Below are 22,857 nucleotides of genomic sequence, written 5' to 3'. Positions count from 1 at the left end.
AGGAACACAATTGAACACAACTGATTTTCAACTGAAGGTAGACAGACACCGTTGCTGAGACTTTTAGAGCAAAATAGCTGTGATCTGGAAAATCACCTGGCAGGCAAACTAAGATCTTACAAGATTTTCTTCCTAGTTTGTTGGTACAAGGTTGTACCCTTTGTTACTCTGCAATGTCTAAATGACAGCGCAACCACAGCCATATGGAGCAGGCACAGCAAAGAACTGATTAAAAATTGTTAAACAAAAAGTACACTTACATGTACACTAGCACACGTAAAAGAGCCAACATGCAGTATGTCAAATTCTAAAAATTTTTTTTCCAATCAGCTGATACAGTGAAATTTCAGCACTGTGTGACTATAGACAATAAACCCATTTCTCAATTAGTATATCCTTCAAGACTGTTGTCCAATGTACAGTAAGTAAGCTGTTCACAATTCAAAGTGCTGTACTCACAGTCATCTTCCCATTGCGGTTTGCTTCCTCCCTAAGAGCTAATGCCTTCAGGAAATTATCCTTCAATTCTTTTCCTGCACTTGACAATATTCTGAAAAATAGGAAAACAGTGATAATGATTAATGTGCCTTGGCGGTTTGCATAGGATACGCAGCTAAAATGACACACAGTTAAAATACTACAGATTAAATACATTATTATCATAATCCAAAGTAAAAATTACAGATTGTTTTCTTTTGCAGGCTTGCTATAAGACAACTGAACTTAATTAATACTAAAGCAGATCTGTGTTTTGTCCATGCAGTTTGTTGATGGATGGAAATCTGCAGGATCATTTCTTTCAAAAGCTGTGTCTGTGGTAAGTGGTCTACCTGCCAGGGTTGTAAGGATACAATAAATACACTTTGAAAATCAAGAAGCAAATGGACAGTGTCACCATACATGTATATATGAACCTAGTTTGCCACATCCCCTAACACAGAATGGGGAATAATGTGAGGTATAAGCATGGGGACCTTGCACCACCTCAGTAGAACTTTATAGTTGATCTCCAAAGCAATTGCACTCTGTGTTCACGATTAAGTGGCCATCCATATTTATGTCCATGCCTCGTCTCCCAGGGAAACACCTAGATCCCCATCCCATATAGGTACATACATGGGGATCAAGGTGGGGGGTGCTACCAGAGTGGAATACAGAAGGGAAATCAGACCCAGGCTGTGTTGGACATCCCTACATTAATGTTCACATGAGGACAGTTTTGCATGCATGAGATTTATGAGGTCTAATTGTTTTGGAGATAAAATCGATAAAATTCACAATTTGCAGATAATGTTAAATGTCCTAGTTCGGAATGTGGAAGTGCTCTATGAGGTATTGGATGGACTTAATACCACTATCGCATTGAACCTGCCAGAAACGGGTCAGGCCAAAATGGACCCAAGGGTCACAGGCTTTAGGTGATTCCATCGTCGGCAGGAAAGACGGGTTGCGGAAGAAAGAGAGTAGGGGCAGATTGGGGAATCATAAACCTGTTGAGTATTTGTGAGAATCCCAAAGACGAAGGGCGTGGGAAGTAACCGGGATGAAAATGGTGGGTCTACTCTTGGGCACGAGGCTCTTGGCCAAAGCAAACTGTCTATTGGTAGTAGATGAAGAGGTTCAGCTTCAAGGTCCACCCATCGAGGGGATTAAGAGGTTTCATGCTATTTGGTATTTGGTAAGTTGATTGATTTGGGCAGCAATATAATATTTAGTGAAGTTGGGGACACCCAAACCTCCCTGGGACTTGTGTAGATATAGAATTTGTTATATAAACCTCGGTTTCTGGTTAGCCCAAATAAAACTGTTGACCTGTGATTGGAGGGTTTTAAGTGCAGGAGTGGGGACAGCCACAGATAGGGTACAAAAAACGGTATACTATTTTTGGTAGGAAAGATTATAGTGTGACCATGATGAGGGCAGGGCTTTAAGTTTGGCAAACACAGGGGGACAATTGATTGCGTAAAGGGTGTCATAGAAGCTTGTTAAATGAATCCCAAATAAGGGAAGTGATGTAATTCGTTGTTGAAAATGGAAACTCTTTTGCAATGAGGAGACCATGTAAGGAGGGAGGGAAATATTGAGAGCCATATGTGTAAAAAAATAAGTCAAGGCAACTGGACTTGCTGTATATTTCTTGAAGATGTTTCACTGGTCATCCAACCAGCTTTCTCAATTCAGATTTCTGAATTGAATTTCTGAATCGAGAAAGCTGGTTGGATGACCAATGAAACGTCTTCAAGAAAAATACAGCAAGTCTAGTTGCCTTGACATATTTTTTACAGATATACCATGACCTGATGAATGAGAACCTTCACAGACATTAAAAGCCATAGATTTGGATCCATTGACAGAAAGGGCAGATAAGGTTGTAAAACCATTGAGAATTAACAGAGCAGGAAAACTAGTAGGTTGTATAAAAAAAAAAGTAGTGTGTCATCTACAAACAGGCATACCTTATAGCAAGTTTAAGCGTAAGTCAAGTCTGCCTCATTAATGTACATAGGTGTATGTAATATTTTGTTAATCAGTTTTTAATGGGAATAAATAGTAAAAAAATAGATAACAAAATTAATTTTTCTGTAAGTTTTTCCCAATGCAATGTTTACCTAATTTGCGCACCATATATTTACCCCAAAATGTAATCAACAAAGTCTGCTGATTAAAATGATGTCACATTAGCATGACTTTTATGTAAAGTAGTGGAATGGTAAAGCTGAAAATGAACGTAAGTGTTTTACTTCGGGAGAGCTTTATTCCCCTTTCAAACACTACTTTGCGATGCATACAGGGGGAAAACAGTTTGCGTAAGTCTTTAGCACACTCAAATGTCATCCAAGTCATCTGACATCATTGTGACCTGTGGATTAGTCTGGGGATGGACTATTTTATAGGTATACTGTATACATATTATAATATACTGTATAAGTGAAATTAAAAAAGTGTACTAAAAACAAAAAACATGTGAATGGATCTCACTATGACTGCTTGATAATTTAATAAATTTTTGGTTATTATTAGGCTGCTTCAAATTTAGGAACAGCCAATAATAACCATAGTGACACATGCAGCATTTCAGGATCAGATGTCACTAAAGGTTTCTGATCGTTCCCACAACGATCAGTAGCCTGAAACTATTTTTCACAACAGAAACACGTAGCTAACTGTTTCTATTCTGAAACATTAATCGGATAAAAAAAAAAACCCTCAATTGAAAATAAAATACACAAATGCAGTGCTACAAACATAAAGTTTACTTCAGAATAAAACGGTATGCACATTTTTTTTTGCACTCACACTGCACTGGAATGCAGTACCGCACATTCTGGCTGCAGGCGATCACACTGCAGCCAGGAGGTGCATTTGGGATGCCATTGAAATTAATGGCACCACAATGCACATACCGGAGCAGAATTTACAGGCCGAAACCAAAAATTACGGTTGCCACCTTATATACTGTATATATTTATCTATATATATATAGATATATATATATATCTATCTATCTATCTATATACATATTTATTTATTATAAAAGTCTAGTCATCAGTTTAGAGAGTTAGGCATGAATATAATTATTGCTCTCACTCTGTCAAACGCGGCAATACCTGACACGTGTAGCGCAATCGTCATTTTTTCTATGTAGGTGCACCCGACTTGAGACACAACAGAAAGGTGTTTAAATGTTTCTCCATTTAATGTTCTCCTGCCGGTCCTCCTCTGCTGATTACCAGCAGGCAGGGGGGACGGGTGCAATAGCCAGCCTGCTATTGCAATTTAAAATAACCAATAGCAGGCTGGAAAAAAAAATGAAAGTCTTATATATATAAAAAAAACACCCCCAAAAAGGTTTTAAGTCCCCCGCCCCCACGTGCATGCACTCATAAACGTAAATACGCGTTGGGTGCACCTACGTGCAAAAACAACTATTACACCACATAAGTTACATATCGCCGCAAATTTTGCAGTGTGAGCAATCATTCTAGGGACATTATTCACTGATAACATTAAACTGATGAGCAGTAAAAGCTTTTTGAAAGCGTTGCCTATAGCCAATTTTGTGCATGGTATTTTTTTTGCGATTCGCAGGCGGACGCAATTTTAAAGCTTGCCATGTTTGATGTCTATTTACCCAACGTGACCCCATCTTTCATATTTTACCAAAAAATTGGGAGCTGATAAATGTTTTATAACATAACGTAGGGAAAAACTTTTACATACAAAAATTTGGTCCTGCTGGTCCATTTAAAAAAAAATCTCAATTGTACCTAGAAGTGTTTCCCCAGGATATTGCCGCTGCCATTGACAAGTAAATGCTTTTTTATGTATTTTATAGCCGAGGAGTTCTAGGTGGGACTTTCTTTCCCTCCCCCCCTTTTTCTTTTTGTGTATTGGGTGCTAGTTTTGAATGGGGAGGCAACTTAATTTAATAGGTAGGGAGGTAATGTTTTTCTTTTTTTTCTTCCTGTCCATAATATATACTCTATTAGTACCTATTATTACTGTTTTTTTTTTTCTTTTTGGTGCCTTTTTTCTTTGTTACTAATACAACACAAGGTGTTCTGCTAATGGAGAAGTGGATAAATCACAGGTTCCCCCTCCTCTATTCACAGAATCTCTTGCATTCTATGAAAGTAATACTAAGAGTTTTGTGAATGGGTAAGAGGGGAGAAAGGAGAGGGGGAGTGAACCAATATTTCTGGCAATTTTATGTGATTTTTTTAAAATTCATCATTTTTATTGCATTACTTCAATAAGAAAAAAAACTCTTTACTGATCTGCTTAAGAACTTTGTTATATGTGTTGGTTATTTCCTGTTGCCTATCACTGGGTCCATTGATGTAGACATCCACCGTCTTTGAAACATCAGTGTCCACCTTTTGCATTATCAATACTATCAGTGCATTATTTTGGTTATCAGTACCCTCCCTCCACATTTTAGAATAGCAGGGATGCATTTGAGGCCAATAAAGAAAGCTGTTTTACATTAAGGAACCATGTGCTGATAATGCCAAGAGAATACTTTGTCATCATCCACACTTCTACAAGGCCAGTGTCTAAACTGTTGGCCTTACCGCACAGGGAATCCATTGTTTACATTTAGGGACAAGGTGCTGCTTAGACCTAGGACTTTTTTTTTTAACGGTAATGCCCAGGTTGCATTGCCCTCCCTGCCCATATTCTTCCTATTGCAGCAAGGATTTAAATGTCATGGTAGCTATGACAAATGAGGGGGTCAAAATAGGGGGTAGTTTTGTGTAAACCACTGTTTTACATTCAGTGTCTGAGGAAGGGTCTCTAAGCAGTCCTGAAACATTGCTTTTCTATGTGATCATACAAGAATAAAGAGCTTTTCACTTTGAAACAAGCATGTTGGTGTGCTGGCAACATATCTTATCCATGTGATCAGCGATGATGCCAGCCATTTCAGGGTGTGAAATATTGGTTGACATAGGCACACTGGGAACAGTGACATTTATCACCAGAAGCATGCCTCCAATGTAAACGTTTTGGGAAACAGTTAAATCAGTGCGTTTGGAATCGCTTTAAGTAGGACCATCTGTATTGTATATCTGCTAATAAATGTAACATTAAAAAGTCTGGTATAAATGATACACTGTTATGGTCTCAAGACCTAAATCTAAGTATCAGAGTTTTTTACTTTACCTGGAGAATAATTCAATACCACCTTGAAATGATTAATAGATAAAGGAAAAATGTGTATTGCTCTATTACTAAGGTTTTCATGCTGTCACACAAACTAAATGATCCCTTTTGTTTATGCTTCTTTTGGTCAAAGAAGTTACTATGTCTCCAGGAACTTACTAGCAAAACAAATACAGGCAAGAACAAGTACCACTGTTTGACAGTGGCAAAGTACAGTGCATGGTATTCAGTTGACCTAAGAAATAAAACTATTTGAAGAATGATAGCAAACATAGAGTAACTTCTAAAAGCTGTAATGTGTCAAAGGGTGCAATAGCGGGAGAGCGAACCCAAAGCAGCCCTAGGGTGAGACTTGTGGTACCTTTTCTCATAATACTAATATGAAATATGTCAGTGTGCAGCATTGCTGTTCGCATTATTTATCTCACAAAGTTTTTATTGTTCTCCTAGTTTGTGGTCTGTAAACTTTTATAAGCCAGTAATCAGTTGGAATAACTAACATTTTTAGAACATTTCATAATGCTCTATGGAGGATGTTATGTTCGAATGATCTAGAAGATAACAGTCACAGATGTTCCAAAGCGGCAGATAACAAAACAATAGCTCCTTCATTAGTTAACATGTATTTATTACATTATGCTGGTTCTGAGCTTTTGTACCAAGGGCTGATGTATAGGCTTATGTATTTAAGGACATGTGGCCTGGTATCAACAATGTGTATACCCGCAGGAAGTGCCAAGAAAGGGAAATCTAAAAAACAGCAGGGCTGGATTTCTGTATAGTCAACCTAGGCCATGGTCTAGCTAGGGTGACTCGGCTGGCTGCCAGTGGTAGCACCCATCCACCAACACATGTTAGCAACAAGGTTTGTACACCTCGAACTAAACTGCTTGCAAAATAAGACAATAATTATTCTTTTAGTTCTAGGTGTAGTGACTCAAAGCAAGTAACCTGTTTATTTTATCCTCTCAACCTCCAGCCCTGGGGTGCTGTTTGAGATGTATGGACACAGAGTGAACAAGCAGTTTATTTTTATCATCCATGCATTTGGCCCAGGGTTACTTTGTGTTGATATAATGTCTGATCCTGTTAATCAGTGACGCTAGCCAATCACCAAGAGTAGGATGAGGAAGGCACGAGACAGTTGGCCTAGGGTGGAAGGAAGTTTAAATTCAGCCCTGTGAATCAGATTTGAAAAGCACACTATCACCTGAAACTTTACCCTCCTAAGAACCAAGCAATTAATCACATGTAATTATACCACTCGATATACTACTTTTAGTGTGCATTAGGTTAATATTATTTACTGATGAATTTGGCTAGGTACTCAAGGGCAGTTTTTTGGCCTTTTATAAGCAGTTACTCCTTAAATAGTGGTCAGAAAGAAGCTCAATCCCTGGCAAAATGCTCAGAAAACAGCAGCAATAAAAAAAGGAATTGTGAAACTATTGCCTTCATCATTTATCTTTCATTGTCAATAGTAGCACTGTCACATTGTCAGCCAGCAGACTGCTGAGCTACCTGGTAAATGCTTAAACACAACATCTGTGCGTACCTAGACTTACGGCTCTTTATACCACTACAATATGCCGGTGACAGAATTTCAAACATATCTGCTAGCACCTACAGAGAAATATGCCATGTACTGAAAGAAGAACAATCTCTGGCATTTTATTTTCTGGTGTCCATACTTATATATACCTAATCATACATTTTAAAGATGTGTAGATGCAGTTGCACCTCAGTAGCAGTAGGTGTATTCCACAAAAACGACTTCCAAGAGATTTGTGATTGTGATGAACTAGTGTAGATTTCAGAAAAGGTTTCATATAGGAAATTGTCAGTGTCAGACATTCCAACCAGCAAAAACTAATTTCAGGGAGGTGATTACTTAACCTGAGTTGATTACTTAACCTAAAGGAGAACTTCAGGTCAACTTCAGGTCCACTTCTGCTGATTGACAGCAGCAATGGGCGTGTGCAAAAGTCATCCTGCTATTGCAATTTTAAATGGCCAATAGCAGCCTAACTATTCCCCTGCTATCTGTTGTTGTTTTTTTTTTTATATACGGACTTCGGTCGCTGTGAGTATACAAAAAAAACAGATTGCCGGTAACAGGGGCAGGTAGCAGGGGATCCCAGAAAGATTTACTCTGCTAGATAGAGCAAAGTAAATCTTTCCAGGATATAATGTTTCTCTCGCGGGCATCAGAGACCTGCTATCTTATAGCGGGAGACTCCCGGAATGTCCGGGAGAGTTAGAATATCAGTGTTGCTCACAGCAGCCAGATTTCTACCTTTGAAACAAAAAGCTTTACATTTTCACGCAGTATAGAGAAGGTGAAGCCAGGCTCTCAGTTTCAGGGCGACCAACAAATACAACAAATTAACTTTTGTTGAAGGTACTGGGCCGAAAATTTTCAACCGAACAATGAGTGCAGCTAATTAGCGCCACTGACTGTTAAAATACCATACTCCGTTGAGGAGGAGGGATCTTTTAGGTTCTAAAGAACTTATAAGTGCATGGCCAGCTCAATGCTGTTTGTAAAAGTAATTCGCCTACGTTTACAGCCACGAGAAATGGTTAGAGGCAAGAGCTTAACTGCTAACTTTTGGCTAAATGTTTTTGTGAAATGTGAAAAAAGGAAGTGCTTTTGGAACAGCTGATGGAGAGAATTTATAAAAATACTAATATGTTTACAAACTTGGGGAATGGAAGTGTTCACTTTGATCAAATGTGTTTTAAATGGCAAGTATTCAGCACAACAAGAAATGCAGATATTCATACAAAGATCGTTAACATGCATGTTAACTGATACAACTGCATATGATTTCTAATTAGTTTAGGTAATGTGTATGTGTATATAGTTGAGAATATGCTTGGTAGTTCCCCCGGGTGATATGTGAACTTAGTCCTTGTATGAACCATTTTAATTATATGAAATGCGCAGCACGGCTCCAGTTTAATATCTTTACAAAATAAACTATTAAACATTACACTGATATATGTCAAATCTTAAACGCTTAGGGGTCAACCATGGCTGTGCCACGGCCATACCGCTGCTTGTTCCACACATTTATAAAGAACAGTGATGTGCTTTACAAAAATGTGCAGTGCGCTTCACTGGCTTTGGGAGTCAGAAGCCAGTGGAGTGCAATAGTAATCAATGGGGAGCTGTTAGAAAAGGCCTGTCAAAGTTACATGACCAGCTCTCCTCCAATCACTCTTTGCATTAAGCAGATGGAAAAAAATTCAGGCCAAGCTATGTAATAGTACTGCATAATATAGTGGAGAGTGGATCGCAATATCTGCTCCTCTATTATAAATGAGCCTCTCAATATATTTATTTCTACATTTGTGGCTGCTAAAACACTTCAGTTGAATCTTTGCCATAGTTATCACTGAATTTGGCTCTCACTGCAAAGTACACACCTGACTAAACATTGGCACTAATATTAAAAACATTTAACTTAGAGCTACTATCTACATGTGTCTGTCCCTTCTCAATCTGCCTTAGTAGTACACAGAGATTTCACTATCAGCTGTGTGCTGGGTTACATGTCAGGTCGAACAGGGTAGAGTATTATGGAGAAAAAAATGGAAAAACTTAAGACTAAGATCCTGTGACTTTAGAAGACTTTATATTTTACACTTTAAACACTTTATAGCTCCCAATTAGTTTATTGCTGAGACTTAAACATCTCTGTACCTTATTTAGTGTTAAACAATTGTTTCTTTATAGGTCTGGGGCAAATCTGAAAGATCTGACAGCTTAGTATTTGAGCTGAAGTTTTACATTGTAGGCCACAATGGAAGTAGCTAAATAATAGCAACACCATTTACCAGATGTAGGAACACATTTTTCATTCCACTTGGTGGGAGTTTGCAATTAAATAGGTGCAACAATAACTTAATAATAGTTCCCCCAATTAGTTTAATAGCCAGTAGGAATATTAGCACTTTTAAATATTACACAAAAGCAAGAAAAACAGTGGCCTTTTTTTGAATGACCATGACTGAATAGAGAGAGATGTTATATTGGAAGGAGCCTAACACCATCAGTATGCTACTTTTGCAACTCCATCATTGTTAACAAATCTGTGGTAAGAGAATGTGTAAGCTGCCACTGATCCTTCTGAAAATATTACTTGGTCCTCAAATGATCCAATGGCTTTAACACTCTTAGACACTGACTTTAATTCTACTTCTAGACTGCATGAATGTTCAAAGCCAGTGCTAGAAATCTAAGGGAAAAAAGCACAGCAATAGCCACCCTCGTTTTTTTAAAGTACACATTTTCCTATAATATGCATGAAAGCCTCCATATGTGTTTCTGTGTATGGCTTTCTATGGCTCTCGCACAATTTTTAGAAACTAAAATAAAAAATCCTACATATGTACATGATATTAAAGAGGACCTAAATTGTGGAAGCGTTTACCCAAAAAAGTTAAGTGGACAGAAAAAGACTAGTTACCACTATTGTCCATAGGCTCCATGTAGCTGATCTCCTACCCATCTGACTTACCGTGTCTGCGAATTTTCCTGCAGAAGGTTTTAAAACAGCTTACTTCTTACTGCTAATTTTATCTTGGGAGCCAACTTGTGGCCAATCTGCACTACTCTATGTTAGTGTGTTAATTTATTTAGTTGTGTTTGCAAAAGGAAACAGCTTTGTGGGAAATACAGAGGAGTGCATGTGAAGAAAAAACATCTAGAGAAGCCAAGCCACCATTTTGGCGCAGTGGACAACAACACCCAGGTATCCCCTCTGTAGCTGCATCACTGGATGCCCTGGACTTACACCTATATGTAACTTGTTATACCCACCAGCAGCTTTGTTTATTTTTTTATAGTACATGTGTTTTGAATGTATGCCTATATTTCTTAGTTTCTCCCCCCCTGTTCCCTTAATGAAGCTTCATGATTTGTACACACAGTCTGACTTAAGGATAGAGGGGTTTAGCTGCATGTTAAGCTGCACACAGGTCACAGGATTACCTGCAGTGAGGACAGGCTCTGTTCTGCATTGTCTCTCTGTGTGGAAGTGGCCAGCTTGGTACAGGCAGCACTTTGCTTCCTTATGTCAAGCTGCTTACTGGATAAATGGTTATCTGATGTCTGGTGGGGGAATATTAAAGAAGCAGCGGTAGAGGTGCAGAAAGCATGGATCCGCAGAATGGATGAACCAGAAGCCTGGAGATCCTTGCACTGAAGATTCTCAGGTACAGCTTTCTCTTCAACAAGGAAAGCAATGAACAGTACAGGAATTGCATTATCAAAAGTCACTCAAAATCTTGTAAGATTAGAAGTCACAGTGCCTTAGGTGTTCTCATGCTGTAGATATACAGCTATGAGGCCCAAGGCACTGAAGGACCTGGAAACATGGAGTTACTTCATTTTTTCAGGAGGAATTCTGGACAAAATGTCGTTTCTCAGGGTACTTCTTATGCATAAATAAATATTCTGGGCATCCCCTATAAAATAGCAAATCTTCACTTGTTGAATTTAGGCTCAGTGTAATCATAGAGCTGTCAACCAAACCATATGGTATGCAACTGGGAAATTAATGCAAATTAATGCAAATGGAAACATGTTTTTTATCCTATATATTGGGTGAAAAGCTTTATAGTGGGAGGATCCAGGTGGGGCTTTGTCTTATGCACTTAGACAAACATGGTTTCTTTGAAGAACACTGGATATGTTGTGTGCAGATGCCATTCTTTGAGTTAAACCCGATTTAAATCAGAGTCATAGTTTTTAATAAATGACAAGAAGTGGTCAATGGAATTATTCATTACTTCAGATAACTGAAGATTCTGCCATTTTGACATTCCTAGATGATCATCAAAAGACGTCTAATTTAAAGACACATACATCAACCACCTGCATGAATTATAAATACATTTTACTAGCATATACTACACAATTCAACATTTATGTTTTTGGATTTGCTCTCCTGGTTGAGGTTGAGGTTAGAAGTTCATAATCCATGCACTAATAATAGCATTGGAATTTACACACATGATAAAATGAGCTCTTCTGCTCAACTGGAACCTGTCCAAAAGCTACAATATTTAAAAATAAATAATACTAAAAAAATAAACTGAAAAATAAAGGGAACTATGGTTATATGTCAACATAAAAGCTTCCACAAATAGAACAAAATGCCCATAAATGTAACTACAAGGTCAAAGTACTGATGTATTATTAACCCATGGCAATAAATCTTGTTTTATCTGGATTAATGCAAACTCTGGGTTCCAAGAATAACAGCTTAAGGAGTGTTAATAAGAATGCTGATTTTTCCAGATAGTAACAAAACAGACTCTTCATAATGGTTATTGTGGGATCAGTGACACTTACTGCCAAACCAAACACAAAGAAACAGATCTAATGTAACTTTGAATAAAAAAAATTATAATTAATCCCTACAATTAATCCATTTGTTATGCAAATGTTTCCACAAAATATTAGTTTTTGTAGAAGAGGTGGTTCCGGATGTGGGAATATGGCTTTCCTGTTTGAGGGACTGCCTATAAATTATTATTATTATTATTATTATTATACAGGATTTATATAGCGCCAATAGTTTGCACAGTGCTTTACAATATAAGGAAGACATTACAGTCACAATATAATTTAAGACAAGATGGTAAGGAGGGCCCTGCCCGTGAGGGCTTACAATCTAAAAGGAAGGGGGAAGTGATACATGTGGAGGTAGCCGCGTGGGGATGATTGTTTGAGAAAGTGATTGTTCAGTGGTTATAAATATACAAAAGTGTTACAGGGTGCATCATACTTGCCAGTGCTTCTGCATAGGGCATTGGAACTGCACTGCTTAGCAAATCTGAACTATCAGGAGCAATTTCAGAAATACATTAAACTTAATGTGTCACAAGGCTTGCATATTTCCCACAAAGCCTATGTCATTTTCCAAATGTTGCATTTGGTGTAAAAGGCTGCAGGGCTAGTGTAAGGACAGCCATATTATCTACTGTTAGTAGAACACCAGTACATATTTGCACTTTATTATAGCAGAGAAAGAAGCAGTTCTGTTTAAAGAGACAGAGGGAAAAAAACAAAGCTGCTGCAGGTACTAAGTGTAGGTATCTAGAGGAACCTGTACATACCTGCATCAGCCTCCCAAACCCTATTACTGCTGAATGCCAGGCCATTCTGACACACTGCAGCCATCTGAATGGGGGGAGTCTTATATTAGAGTAGTTCTAATTTAAAAAACTCAAGCCCCAAAGAGAGCCAACCTCTTTCGTTAAGATTTCCTCAAAGACTAAGGTTACCTTTTGAACCATTTTCTTCCTGCAGGCTGCTGCTCTTTTTTTAATTTTAATTTGCATGGCTCTGCCCACACAGTCATGTCCTATCGCCTGCAGCAGCAGAGGGACCTGTAGTTCTCAATGGTATACAAGTGTGGTAACATCACCGCAGTTGTAGCCCATTCATTCTTCCTCCAATCCATGTTACTGAATGTCCGTACCTGGGTATGGGCATGGACAAGAGGAAGAATCTGCAAGAGCCAGAGCATTGTACCCATGATCCATGGCTCCAATGCAAAAAAATACTAAAATCTATTTTTTTCCAAAATAAAGAAGTGTGCATTTTCCCCCCTCAAAAGTAGACTTTTAGAATGAACTGCCTCTATAAACCCTTCATAACTAGATTCAAACCTGCATCGGGAAACAACAGTTTTATAAATGGATTCACTGTTCGGAATTAAAAGCAGGCGCTTTGTAACCCTGCATTTAATTTAGCTGAAGCAAACTTATTATATAGAAAGAGTTATTTTTAAAAAAATTGTTTTTTTTTATAATAATGCTGAGTACTTTGGCATAGTGTTGCTAAATAAACTACACTGCATACAATCACCACTGTATTTGAAAATATTGTTATCCTTTCATTTAAGCAAGCCTGTCATGAAAATGGGGGGAGGGGGGAGCTAGTGCAGTGGTGGTGATGGGATTGGTTGCCGGCAGAATGGTGATAGATGCTACTGTAAGCAGCTTTTTAATATAACTTCAGATGCAGTCCTCTTTGTCAGAAGCAAAATACGGGAGGGTAGGGTGGTGGTGTGAGCTGATGGGTCATGTCCCACTGCAACACAGACTCACCTGCTGCAAGGACCACTCTGGATTTGCTTTCCACTGGGTATGGCTGTTCTACATAGTGCTGGCCTACATTTAAATGCCTATGCTACTGTGCAAGTAGTAGCAACACAATGTTATCCATCTGCATCTACTGTGCATGTGCCAGGTATTAGCACCATTTTGTCTTATCCCCCAAAAAACTCTACACTTCCCCCAGAACGATACTGGCTCACAGTGACAGTGCTGCTGATTTCATCTAGCTTGCAGTGATGTTTGCAGATACGAGCAATCAGCTCTCAGCACAGGAAGTCTCTCATTACTGATAACTTTTTTAACATGTGTTGCATTAAGATGTGTTGCCACTTTATTAACAATAGCTGCCAATGCAGGACAACGTAAAAAACAAATAGGCCTGTACTTGTTTTTCCAATGCAGCACACCCCCAACAAAACGCATATGCATTGTGGGTAGACCACTGCAGTATGAGTCTGTTGATACCGACTGTACTTGGGGGCCATTCTAAGTGAATAGCACCATATCGGGTGGCGCTTAGAAAAGGCCTCCGTACCGGCTTACAAGTAGACAGCTATTGCATTTAGGCACAATGCACCCCAGCAACCCTAACACTGTACCTCCTACACCACTGACTCTGAACCTTCCTTCCTCCCAGCACCCCTGTTCCTGCACTCCAGTACCCCATACACTGCACCCAACACCTCTACACAGCAACATTCTACAAGCCAGCACACCTACCACTGCACTCCTGACTCTAAACCTCTCTGCCTACCAGCACACTGAACCCCAATACCTCAGACACAGCTTTCTGCCAGTTCACCCCCCCCCCCACAAGTTTGCCACTGCGTACTCCACTACTGTTACCTTTTGTTACCTTTGCAGGGACAGACCGTCCTCTGGGGGCACTGTGCATATTGTGTGTGTGTACCAAGGAGAAAGTACACACTTCTGGATTGAAAGGAAGAAGGAAACCAAACACTGAGATGGCATTCTTCCAATGCAGCAGCCATCAGGAAGAAGTCCTGCATCTAAGTGTATTCTTTACTTCTTTTACTTTAAAGAGTAAATACCTTTGTTGACGATAAAATTAATCCCTTTTGGGTGATTAATGTACACTGCAGAGGCCTACCCTTTTCTGTTCTAAATAAAAAGCTGTTTGTTGCAGTATGCCCTTTCCAAACTGATCCCCAAATGCAAGGGTTTGTGTTCATTATAATTAGCTGCAGAACTTTCTGTGTTGTAATGTGGAAAAGTGAAGTGTCTGCATCCCTACAGAAGTAATTAACCCTTAGGGAACATCTCACCATTGTCACCTAAAATGAACTCCCTGTTGCAAGGGATGCCTATAGTTTTACTGGTATCTTACCAACTGTGTACAGAATGATTCCAGGTGGCCATATTGCATTACTTTTTTTCTAACAGTTTTAGAAAATCACAGTGGCTGCAGTTTTAAATGGAAAGGTAATTTTTAATAACATTAAAGTGACACTAAACTCAAACATTAAATCTTAAAAATGCATTGAAGTACCTTAACTCAGGGCTCAAAGTTTCCACTCGCCTGCTCGCATTTGGCGAGTAAAAATAAGGTCTCCAAGTAGCGGTCCGCGGCCCAACTCGGGCCTGCAAGCCGGTACTATGTGGCCAACAGCCAGCTGACATGTCATGACATGTCGCAGACCGCATTCCTTGGCTTGCGGGAGCAGCTCCACGGTCTGCATCTGTGTCGGATGCAGACCTCAGAGCAGCTCCTGTCAGCTCTGGCTTCCTTCGGCCGGAGCTCTGACAGTTCTGAGCTCCGGCCGAAAGAAAGAATGTATGTGAGCAGGATCAATCCATCCTATCTGGGGGCGATAGTGAGGTCTGCTGCAGACCTCTCTAATCACTCAGAGATAAACCAGGGATCGATACTGCTCACAGCCTCCTCCCTGCAAAGACGTGAACAGGTGAGGGGGCTGAGGGGGAAGGGTTTATTGTGCTTTAAGCTGGCAATACACCTTACAACCATCGCACGACCAAATCTGGTACCAAAATCTCGTACGATCTGCCCATCTTGGACAGGCAGATCGTACTTGTGATCATCGCAAACCCTCCCTGCTGAGGGGAGGGCTTCCGATGATTGCAGTGCTGAGCGGGCAGTGTGCGCTTGCGCACACCGGCCCATGCGGCATTCGTCTTCCGACCACGCCACCAAAAATAGTACGATTTTCGGCAGGTTTTACAGCGTGCTTGGAAGAAGAAAGTCATACGACCTTACAGTAGAAGCGGTCGCACGCTGCCCATACACCTGCCGATTATCGTATGATCGCGGGATCACCCGCGATTAACGTACGATAATCAGCAGGTGTATGGACACCTTTAGTGTATGTGTATATTAGGCCCCATTCACACCTACAGTATATTTCAGGTGTGATTAGAGATTCCTGTGTCAGGAACTTGCGTTTTCCTGCAGCAGGAATCCCTAATCTGCCGTTTACAAGCGGCAACTATCATAAGATAAGAATGATAGATTATTTAAGATTATTTAAGAGGGTGTGTTTAGGGGCGGAGTTAAGGTCAGGGCAGGGTAAGGGTTAGGTGGGGCAACTGGTGGCTAGTGACTCTTAAGGCCTGGCTAGTAGCTCAGGACTTGAAATTTTGAGCCCTGCCTTAACTATTAACAAAAATGTAGTTTATTTGTGTATCACTCTGTTGATCATCTCTGAATTCATGCTGACACTGTCCTTCCTTCTGGAGTGTGGCTACTTTATGTTCCCAATGGTCCCTGTGTGTATTGTAAAGTAGTCAACACTCCAAGCTCACTCCTGTGATGGACTACAATTTCACATTTAGTTTACTAATTTGTATTGAAATTATAGTCTATCACCGGAGCGGTGGCTACTTTACAACATGCACAGGGACCATAAGGAATAAAAGTAGCCCCCCTCCAGAAGGAAGGATAGTGTCAGCACCAATTCAGAGATGTTTGAGGATCTACAGCTGAGTAATACACAAATAAGATAGTTAGTGGTATATAGTTTATAGTTAAGGTACTTGAATGCATTTTTAAGGTTTAACGCCTGAGTTTAGTGTCACTTTAACTTACAAAATGGATTGTGTAGCAAAAAAAAATGCTATATTCATTTTTTGTTTTTAAAGATTAAAGTTTATTATGAGTTTATTATGGTATAAAGACAAGTGAGACAATACAGGAAAACAAGGTACTCTTAGAAAAACAAAGGGCTGACATGAGGAACACCTCAAAATTGCAATGAAAAGGTTAACACAATCGTACAACTCCTGGCTTATTAGTCAGCATTTGCACAGTCCACAAATATCCCCAATGCATGTAGAGTCATGGAAAAGAGAAAAAAGGAAATACACAAAAAAAAGGGAAGGCTAAGTGTAGAAGTGAAGGTGTGCGATGGAGCCCGGGCCCTCCAATTATGTTGTATTTTTTAGCTGCTATAGACAACTTGTTTGACAACCCTTGTCCTTGAACTGGTAAGGGAGTCGTAAGTGTCTAAAACAGCGGACCAAAACGTATGTATGCCAGGGCAGGTCCGCCAAATATGGAGCACCGTCCCCGATGTGAGTAACATAACCAACATAAGTCGGAGACCTGAGGGTAGATCTTATGGAGACGGGAGGGGCATAGGTACCATTTGGAAAGAATTGCAAAGTTGCGTTCTTGAGCTCTACTGGTAATGGAGAGTTTGAGTCAAAATAAAGGATTTTGATATATCAGATGTCGAGAAGGAACTAGGCATCTCTCCGGCCAAATCTTCCATGTATTTAGGCAGATCCGAAAAATAGCTTGAGAGCAATAAATGGTATATGGTTGAGATCGGGCGACGTTGAGAAGCATAATATAGGCAGAGTCGTTCAAAGGGAAAGAGATCCCTATGGAGATCACAATGAAGCTGGAGCTTGGAGTAAAAATCGTGCAGTTGAAAGTAAGCTAACAGGCCCCCCAATGGGCACTAGAGGAGCCAGCGACCAAGGAAGATAAAGGGTATAATCCATCCTTCTGTAAAGCTGAACCATTCAGGGGGAGAATTGATCTGGGCCCCATTTAAAGAAAATTTGAGTTTTGCAGACCTGGTAGGAAGTCTGGGTTCCCCCTTATGGGGTGAGAGGACTTGGGTGAGAGGAAAAAGACGCTTGTTTGAGAAAAGCATCCCAGATTTGCAGAAGGGGTGGCAGACAGAATGGGAGCAAAGAGCGAGATTTTGAGGATATCCACGGTAGTGATGGGGGGGGGGGGGGAGTCGTGAAATAAGACTATCCAATTGGACCCAAAGTTTGTGTGGCGCATGAAACAGGGTGTCTAAAAATCTAGTTAAGTGGGTAGTCTTATAATAAAATTCAGAAGCCCAACGCCCCCCTGTTGTTTGCTCCTGGTCAAGACTGTGTATCGGAGTCATGAAAAGCCGGAAAAGATGACCAGACAAAACGCAGAAGGAGAATATTAGAAAAAGCTTTAGGGACCTCTATGGGAACCGTTTGAAAGACATATAAGAGGTGTAATATGTCTGAGTAATTCTCCCAAACCATGAATGATGAAGTCCCGCCACTCTTTTAGGTTCCGTTGAATTCTCGTCAAGCGGGGCTGGTAGTTAAGATCATATAATAAATTGGACTGAGGAGCAAGAAAAACACACAGTTATGTAATGCCCTGTCATTTCCAAGCAAAATGAAAAGATTGTTTAATGTTATTTTCTAGGTAGATGGGTATAGAGACATTAAAAGCTTCTGTCTTGTGGACATTACCTTAAAATTACTTGAAAACATTTCAAATTTCTTCATCAGGGATGGGATATTCATTTTTTTAAACTGGAGTTTCCCTTTAAAGGTGATCATTTTATTTGTAATACAACGCCAGCAATTATTACTAATCCTTTCTAAACCATTGAACGTTCTACATTATTATTTTGAACGTGAAATTTCTATATCAGGCTGAAACTATGGGGAAAACTAAAACTCAAATTTTCGATCCGTTTTCTTCTTTTACAATAAAAATAGGATGCTGACTGCAAAACATTATTTACTGTTGATGCAGGTATTACTGCAGTGATGTTTTGGCTTCGCCTGACTCCTCCCACAAGCCAGTGAACAGCAAGATAGAAAGGAAGCAAGGATTGTCATGTGAACCCCTTTTCAGAACCAGATGAAAACTTCATTTAAATGGTAAATAAGGTGCAGTAATCTGCGCAGCAGGCAGAGGAGAAGTATAAAGATATAGACTACTGCAGACTGAAATGCTGCTTTACCATTGCCACAACTTGCCAGCCCTATATTAAAGCTGTGATACATTGGGCTGAGCAATTCTGCAAGGGAAGAGGGTGCAGTCATGGTTCCAAGAAATATATGTAAGAAACAAAAATAAAAACTGGAAGCCAACGAAGTCGGAATGTCAGAAATTATGAGAAGTACTATGACAAAAAAAAAGGGGAATAGAATAATAAATCAGCCCAGCCAGCTGTTGTCTGTCTGGAGAGAGAAACGAGGAGAAGCTTTGAACAATAAAAAAAAAGAATACATTTCCAAATTAACAGAAATCAAAGAAAGTAAATTAGTTAAAATGTGTATTTTGGCCAAACATTTTATGATAGTTGCACACTTGTTCCAAACACAGCTAAAGGGAAAATGGTGGCACAAAAACTACCAAAAGGAAGATGCAGGTGGAACAATTCCAAACAAATGGACTACAGAAAAATTCCAGGTACTATACCATCCAGCAAAATTGACCTAATAAAAACATGTTTCTAATATTTCAAAAATAACAGATGTCCTTGTTGCATACATTTACAGATATTTGTGGAAGCCACACCACCTCATCATGGTGAATCTGTAACGTGTGAACATGTTTTAATCCAAGGTCTCGGTCAGACAGAGACAGACAAAGGGCGGGATATGGCCCACGGGCCGTAAAATTCCCAGGTCTGTTCTAATCTGTAAATACAAATAGAGTTGTTCTTGCTGATGCTTTTGATATGCTGTTATGGCTAAGAGAAATGGTCAATTGAGGAAAAATATTAGAAAAATTCATGAAAAGGGAGATGTAAATCTCACAAAATAACCCAACTCTAAAATGACTCTGACCCGCTCATATTTTACATAAAGTTTTTTGCATTTAGTTCAGTTTATACAGATACCAATGGAGTGGATGATTACCTATCAATCTACTCCGGTGACCCCATCATATTTTGTAGGGATGCATCAATATATCGGCCGCCGAAACATATCGGGCGAAAATGGCATTTCTGGCTGAAATACCAGTGTATCCATTCTTTCTCTCCTCCCCGCTGGGCGCTGCTCTGCGTCCCAGCGGGGAGGAGAGAAACTGTCACAGGTGGCCGAGCACTGCGGGAGAAGAGCGCTATGAGCGGCTGGCATCCCTCCTTCCCGCACTGCTCAGCCTCCTGTCACAGATCAGGAGAGCGGTGTGGACTTGCTCAGCCTCCTGTGACAGCATGTCAGGAAGGAGAGCGGGTACAAGCAATCTGAGTGAACTCTGAGTGTATGTAAAAAATTAAGGACTTAATATGGTTACTATATCCTCAATTATTAATGAATGGAAAATGATCTACATCACCTGTTCATTCATGATTGTGGATATAGTAAACATACTATGTCCTCAAGTTATGAATGAACAGGAACACTCAGTATAGAGGATTCCTGTTCATTTATACCAGGGGCTGCAGAAAAACAGATTGAGGACTCTGTTTCAATCTCTTTTTCTATTTTTAAAGGGAATTTTCAGGGGTGTGTTTAGATTCCCTTTAAAAAAATTAAAAGTTTATAAAAAATAAATACAAATAAAATATTTACAAAAATTGGAAAAAGTTAGAAAACATTTTTTTTTCGGTTTCAGCCTGTCATTTTTTCCCGTTTCGTTTTTGAAATTTTAATTTCAGTGCACCTCTAATATTTTGGATACCAAATACACATGTCTACTCTATGTCTATCATTCAATAAGGATAGAAGAATAGGTGAAAATAACAATCTTGGAGCTTGCATCTTCAAAGACAATTCAGCAATGACCAATTCTATATTTATACCTTGACATTACATAAATAACCTGCTTTCATTACTTCCACTATATGTCTTTAAATCAACACTGTAGCTCAATCAGAAAAAAAGTAAGATCCTCTTGTAAAGAAGAGACATTATACTGACCTTTCCCACTGCCTTGAAGGGAGCCAAGTCTTTCTGTACAGAAGGACTTGACTCACTTCAACAGCTAAAGTGTTGGAAGAATCCTATTCACCCAACAAGCTTCTGGGCACGTGAGATACCTGAGCTCCTGCTAAATGCAGTGCAGTTAGGTCCCCTAGGCCCCTTCATCACTGGTGTGTCCCAAAGTGATGTAGGGGTGAGCAGAAGGAACAACAGCACTCAGCAGAGGACCAGGACCAATACTCCCATGTTCAGATGCAGATTATCTGGGCACCATATGGGCACACAAGTTTATTCCTTTTTTTTTATACAGGGTTATTATTTCCCTGCCCTATATCAGATTTATCAAGGGGATTACGTTGGTCCTCATGTATACTGCATAAGTTAACAAGCAAAAAACCATCACGTTCTCAAACAACTCATCCCCACACAGCTCCATGCTCATGTATCACTTCCCCCTCCCTTTTAGATTGTAAGCCCTCAGGGGCAGGGCCCTCCTTACCATCTTGTCTTGATTTGTATTGTGATTGTAATGTCTTCCCTATATTGTAAAGCGCTGCGCAAACTGTTGGCGCTATATAAATCTTGAATAATAATAATAATAATAGGCATGTGGGGTGTTTCCAAATAAAGGACAAAAAAATGAAGTTATTTTAATGCATTATTTTAGCTGTGCTATTTTTCAAAAAATTAATAATAATCAAAACTGGGGCAAAGTGTTTTCTTAACATTTTTGAGGCATTAGGCACACATATGTTATATAAATATATAGCCCTATCTGTCCTCTAAAAACAAAATATAATGCGTGGGTGCACTGGCGTGGAAGAATCACACGCAAAAATGTGCTTCAGTTATTAACAAACAGAAACTGAAAAAAATCTCAGTCATGAAGGGGTTAAATTAACATTTAACTCAGTAGGTTAATTTTAAAAATGCATTATGTACCTAAACTATTAACAAAAATGCATTTGTATTTGTGTTTCACTCAGCTGTAGATCCTCAAATCATCTCTGAATTGGTGCTGACACTGTCCTTCCTTGTGGAGGGTGGCTACTGGAGACTGGAATCTCCATACAAATTATTAAACTAAACATGAGATTGTAGTCCATCACGGGAGTGAGCTTGGAGCGGTGGCTACTTTACAACACACAAAGGGACCATGAGGAACAAAAGTAGCCACCCTCCAGAAGGAAGGACAGGGTCAGCACCAATTCAAAGATGATTTGAGGATCTGCAGCTGAATGATACACAAATAAGATACATTTTTGTTAATAGTTAGGGTAAAGTGTATGTTTAACCTTGCAAAAACATGTTGGGTTTAACTCATCTGCTCTGTTGTGAAGAACCCCTAGTATCTACTAAATGCTTTTCTTTTCAAAAAAACAAGAATCAAGGCACACCTCACTAATTAAATGCTTTGTATATGATGGCCCGCAAAAAGGTTAACAGTTCGTGGGATATTATTCTTCCTGCTAATATAAAAAGCATACTACATAATTCTGTAGCAGAATCAAAGAGCAAGAACGTTATTAACCATGTTGGTTAATATAGAACCTATGTCAGTTACATGATAAATGTGTGCTGTTAGTCAAGGTCTTTTCCTTAGAAGGTTATCAAGGAATGTTTGTACTTTTTTCTTCATTGGCATCATAAATTAATTTAATTACTATGTGGCTTTCACTATAACAATAATATTCAAGGTTACACATGAAAAACACAGTAAGGCCATCCCACATATTTAAAGTATAAAGAGGCAAACAAAAGAAGAAATATCTACCATAAGCACTCAAATAGTGGAGAAAAAGCTATTGATGTTATCTTTGATAGAGATAATGAGGCAATGGCCATAAAATTACAGCTTTCAATTCACACGCAACTATAAAAATGCTTTGGGCTTTCTTTGTAAAAGTTATT

General features: G+C 39.3%; 1 protein-coding gene across 1 annotated transcript in view; it reads right to left on the bottom strand.

Moving 5' to 3' along the window:
* CUNH4orf22 (chromosome unknown C4orf22 homolog) overlaps positions 1-22,857 on the bottom strand; it is a 338,023-nt gene that overhangs the window by 235,794 nt on the left and 79,372 nt on the right. The window contains exon 3 of the mRNA XM_018559002.1: positions 460-550. Within this exon, the coding sequence (XP_018414504.1) occupies positions 460-550 (91 nt within the window). The remainder of the gene's footprint in view (positions 1-459; positions 551-22,857) is intronic.

The sequence above is a fragment of the Nanorana parkeri genome, unplaced genomic scaffold (genome assembly GCF_000935625.1).
Source record: "Nanorana parkeri isolate BGI_ZX_2015 unplaced genomic scaffold, ASM93562v1 scaffold374, whole genome shotgun sequence".
NCBI classification, from domain to species: Eukaryota; Metazoa; Chordata; class Amphibia; order Anura; family Dicroglossidae; genus Nanorana; species Nanorana parkeri.
The sequence above is the reverse complement of the archived record's forward strand: the minus strand, read 5'-3'. Positions and strand labels throughout refer to the sequence as shown.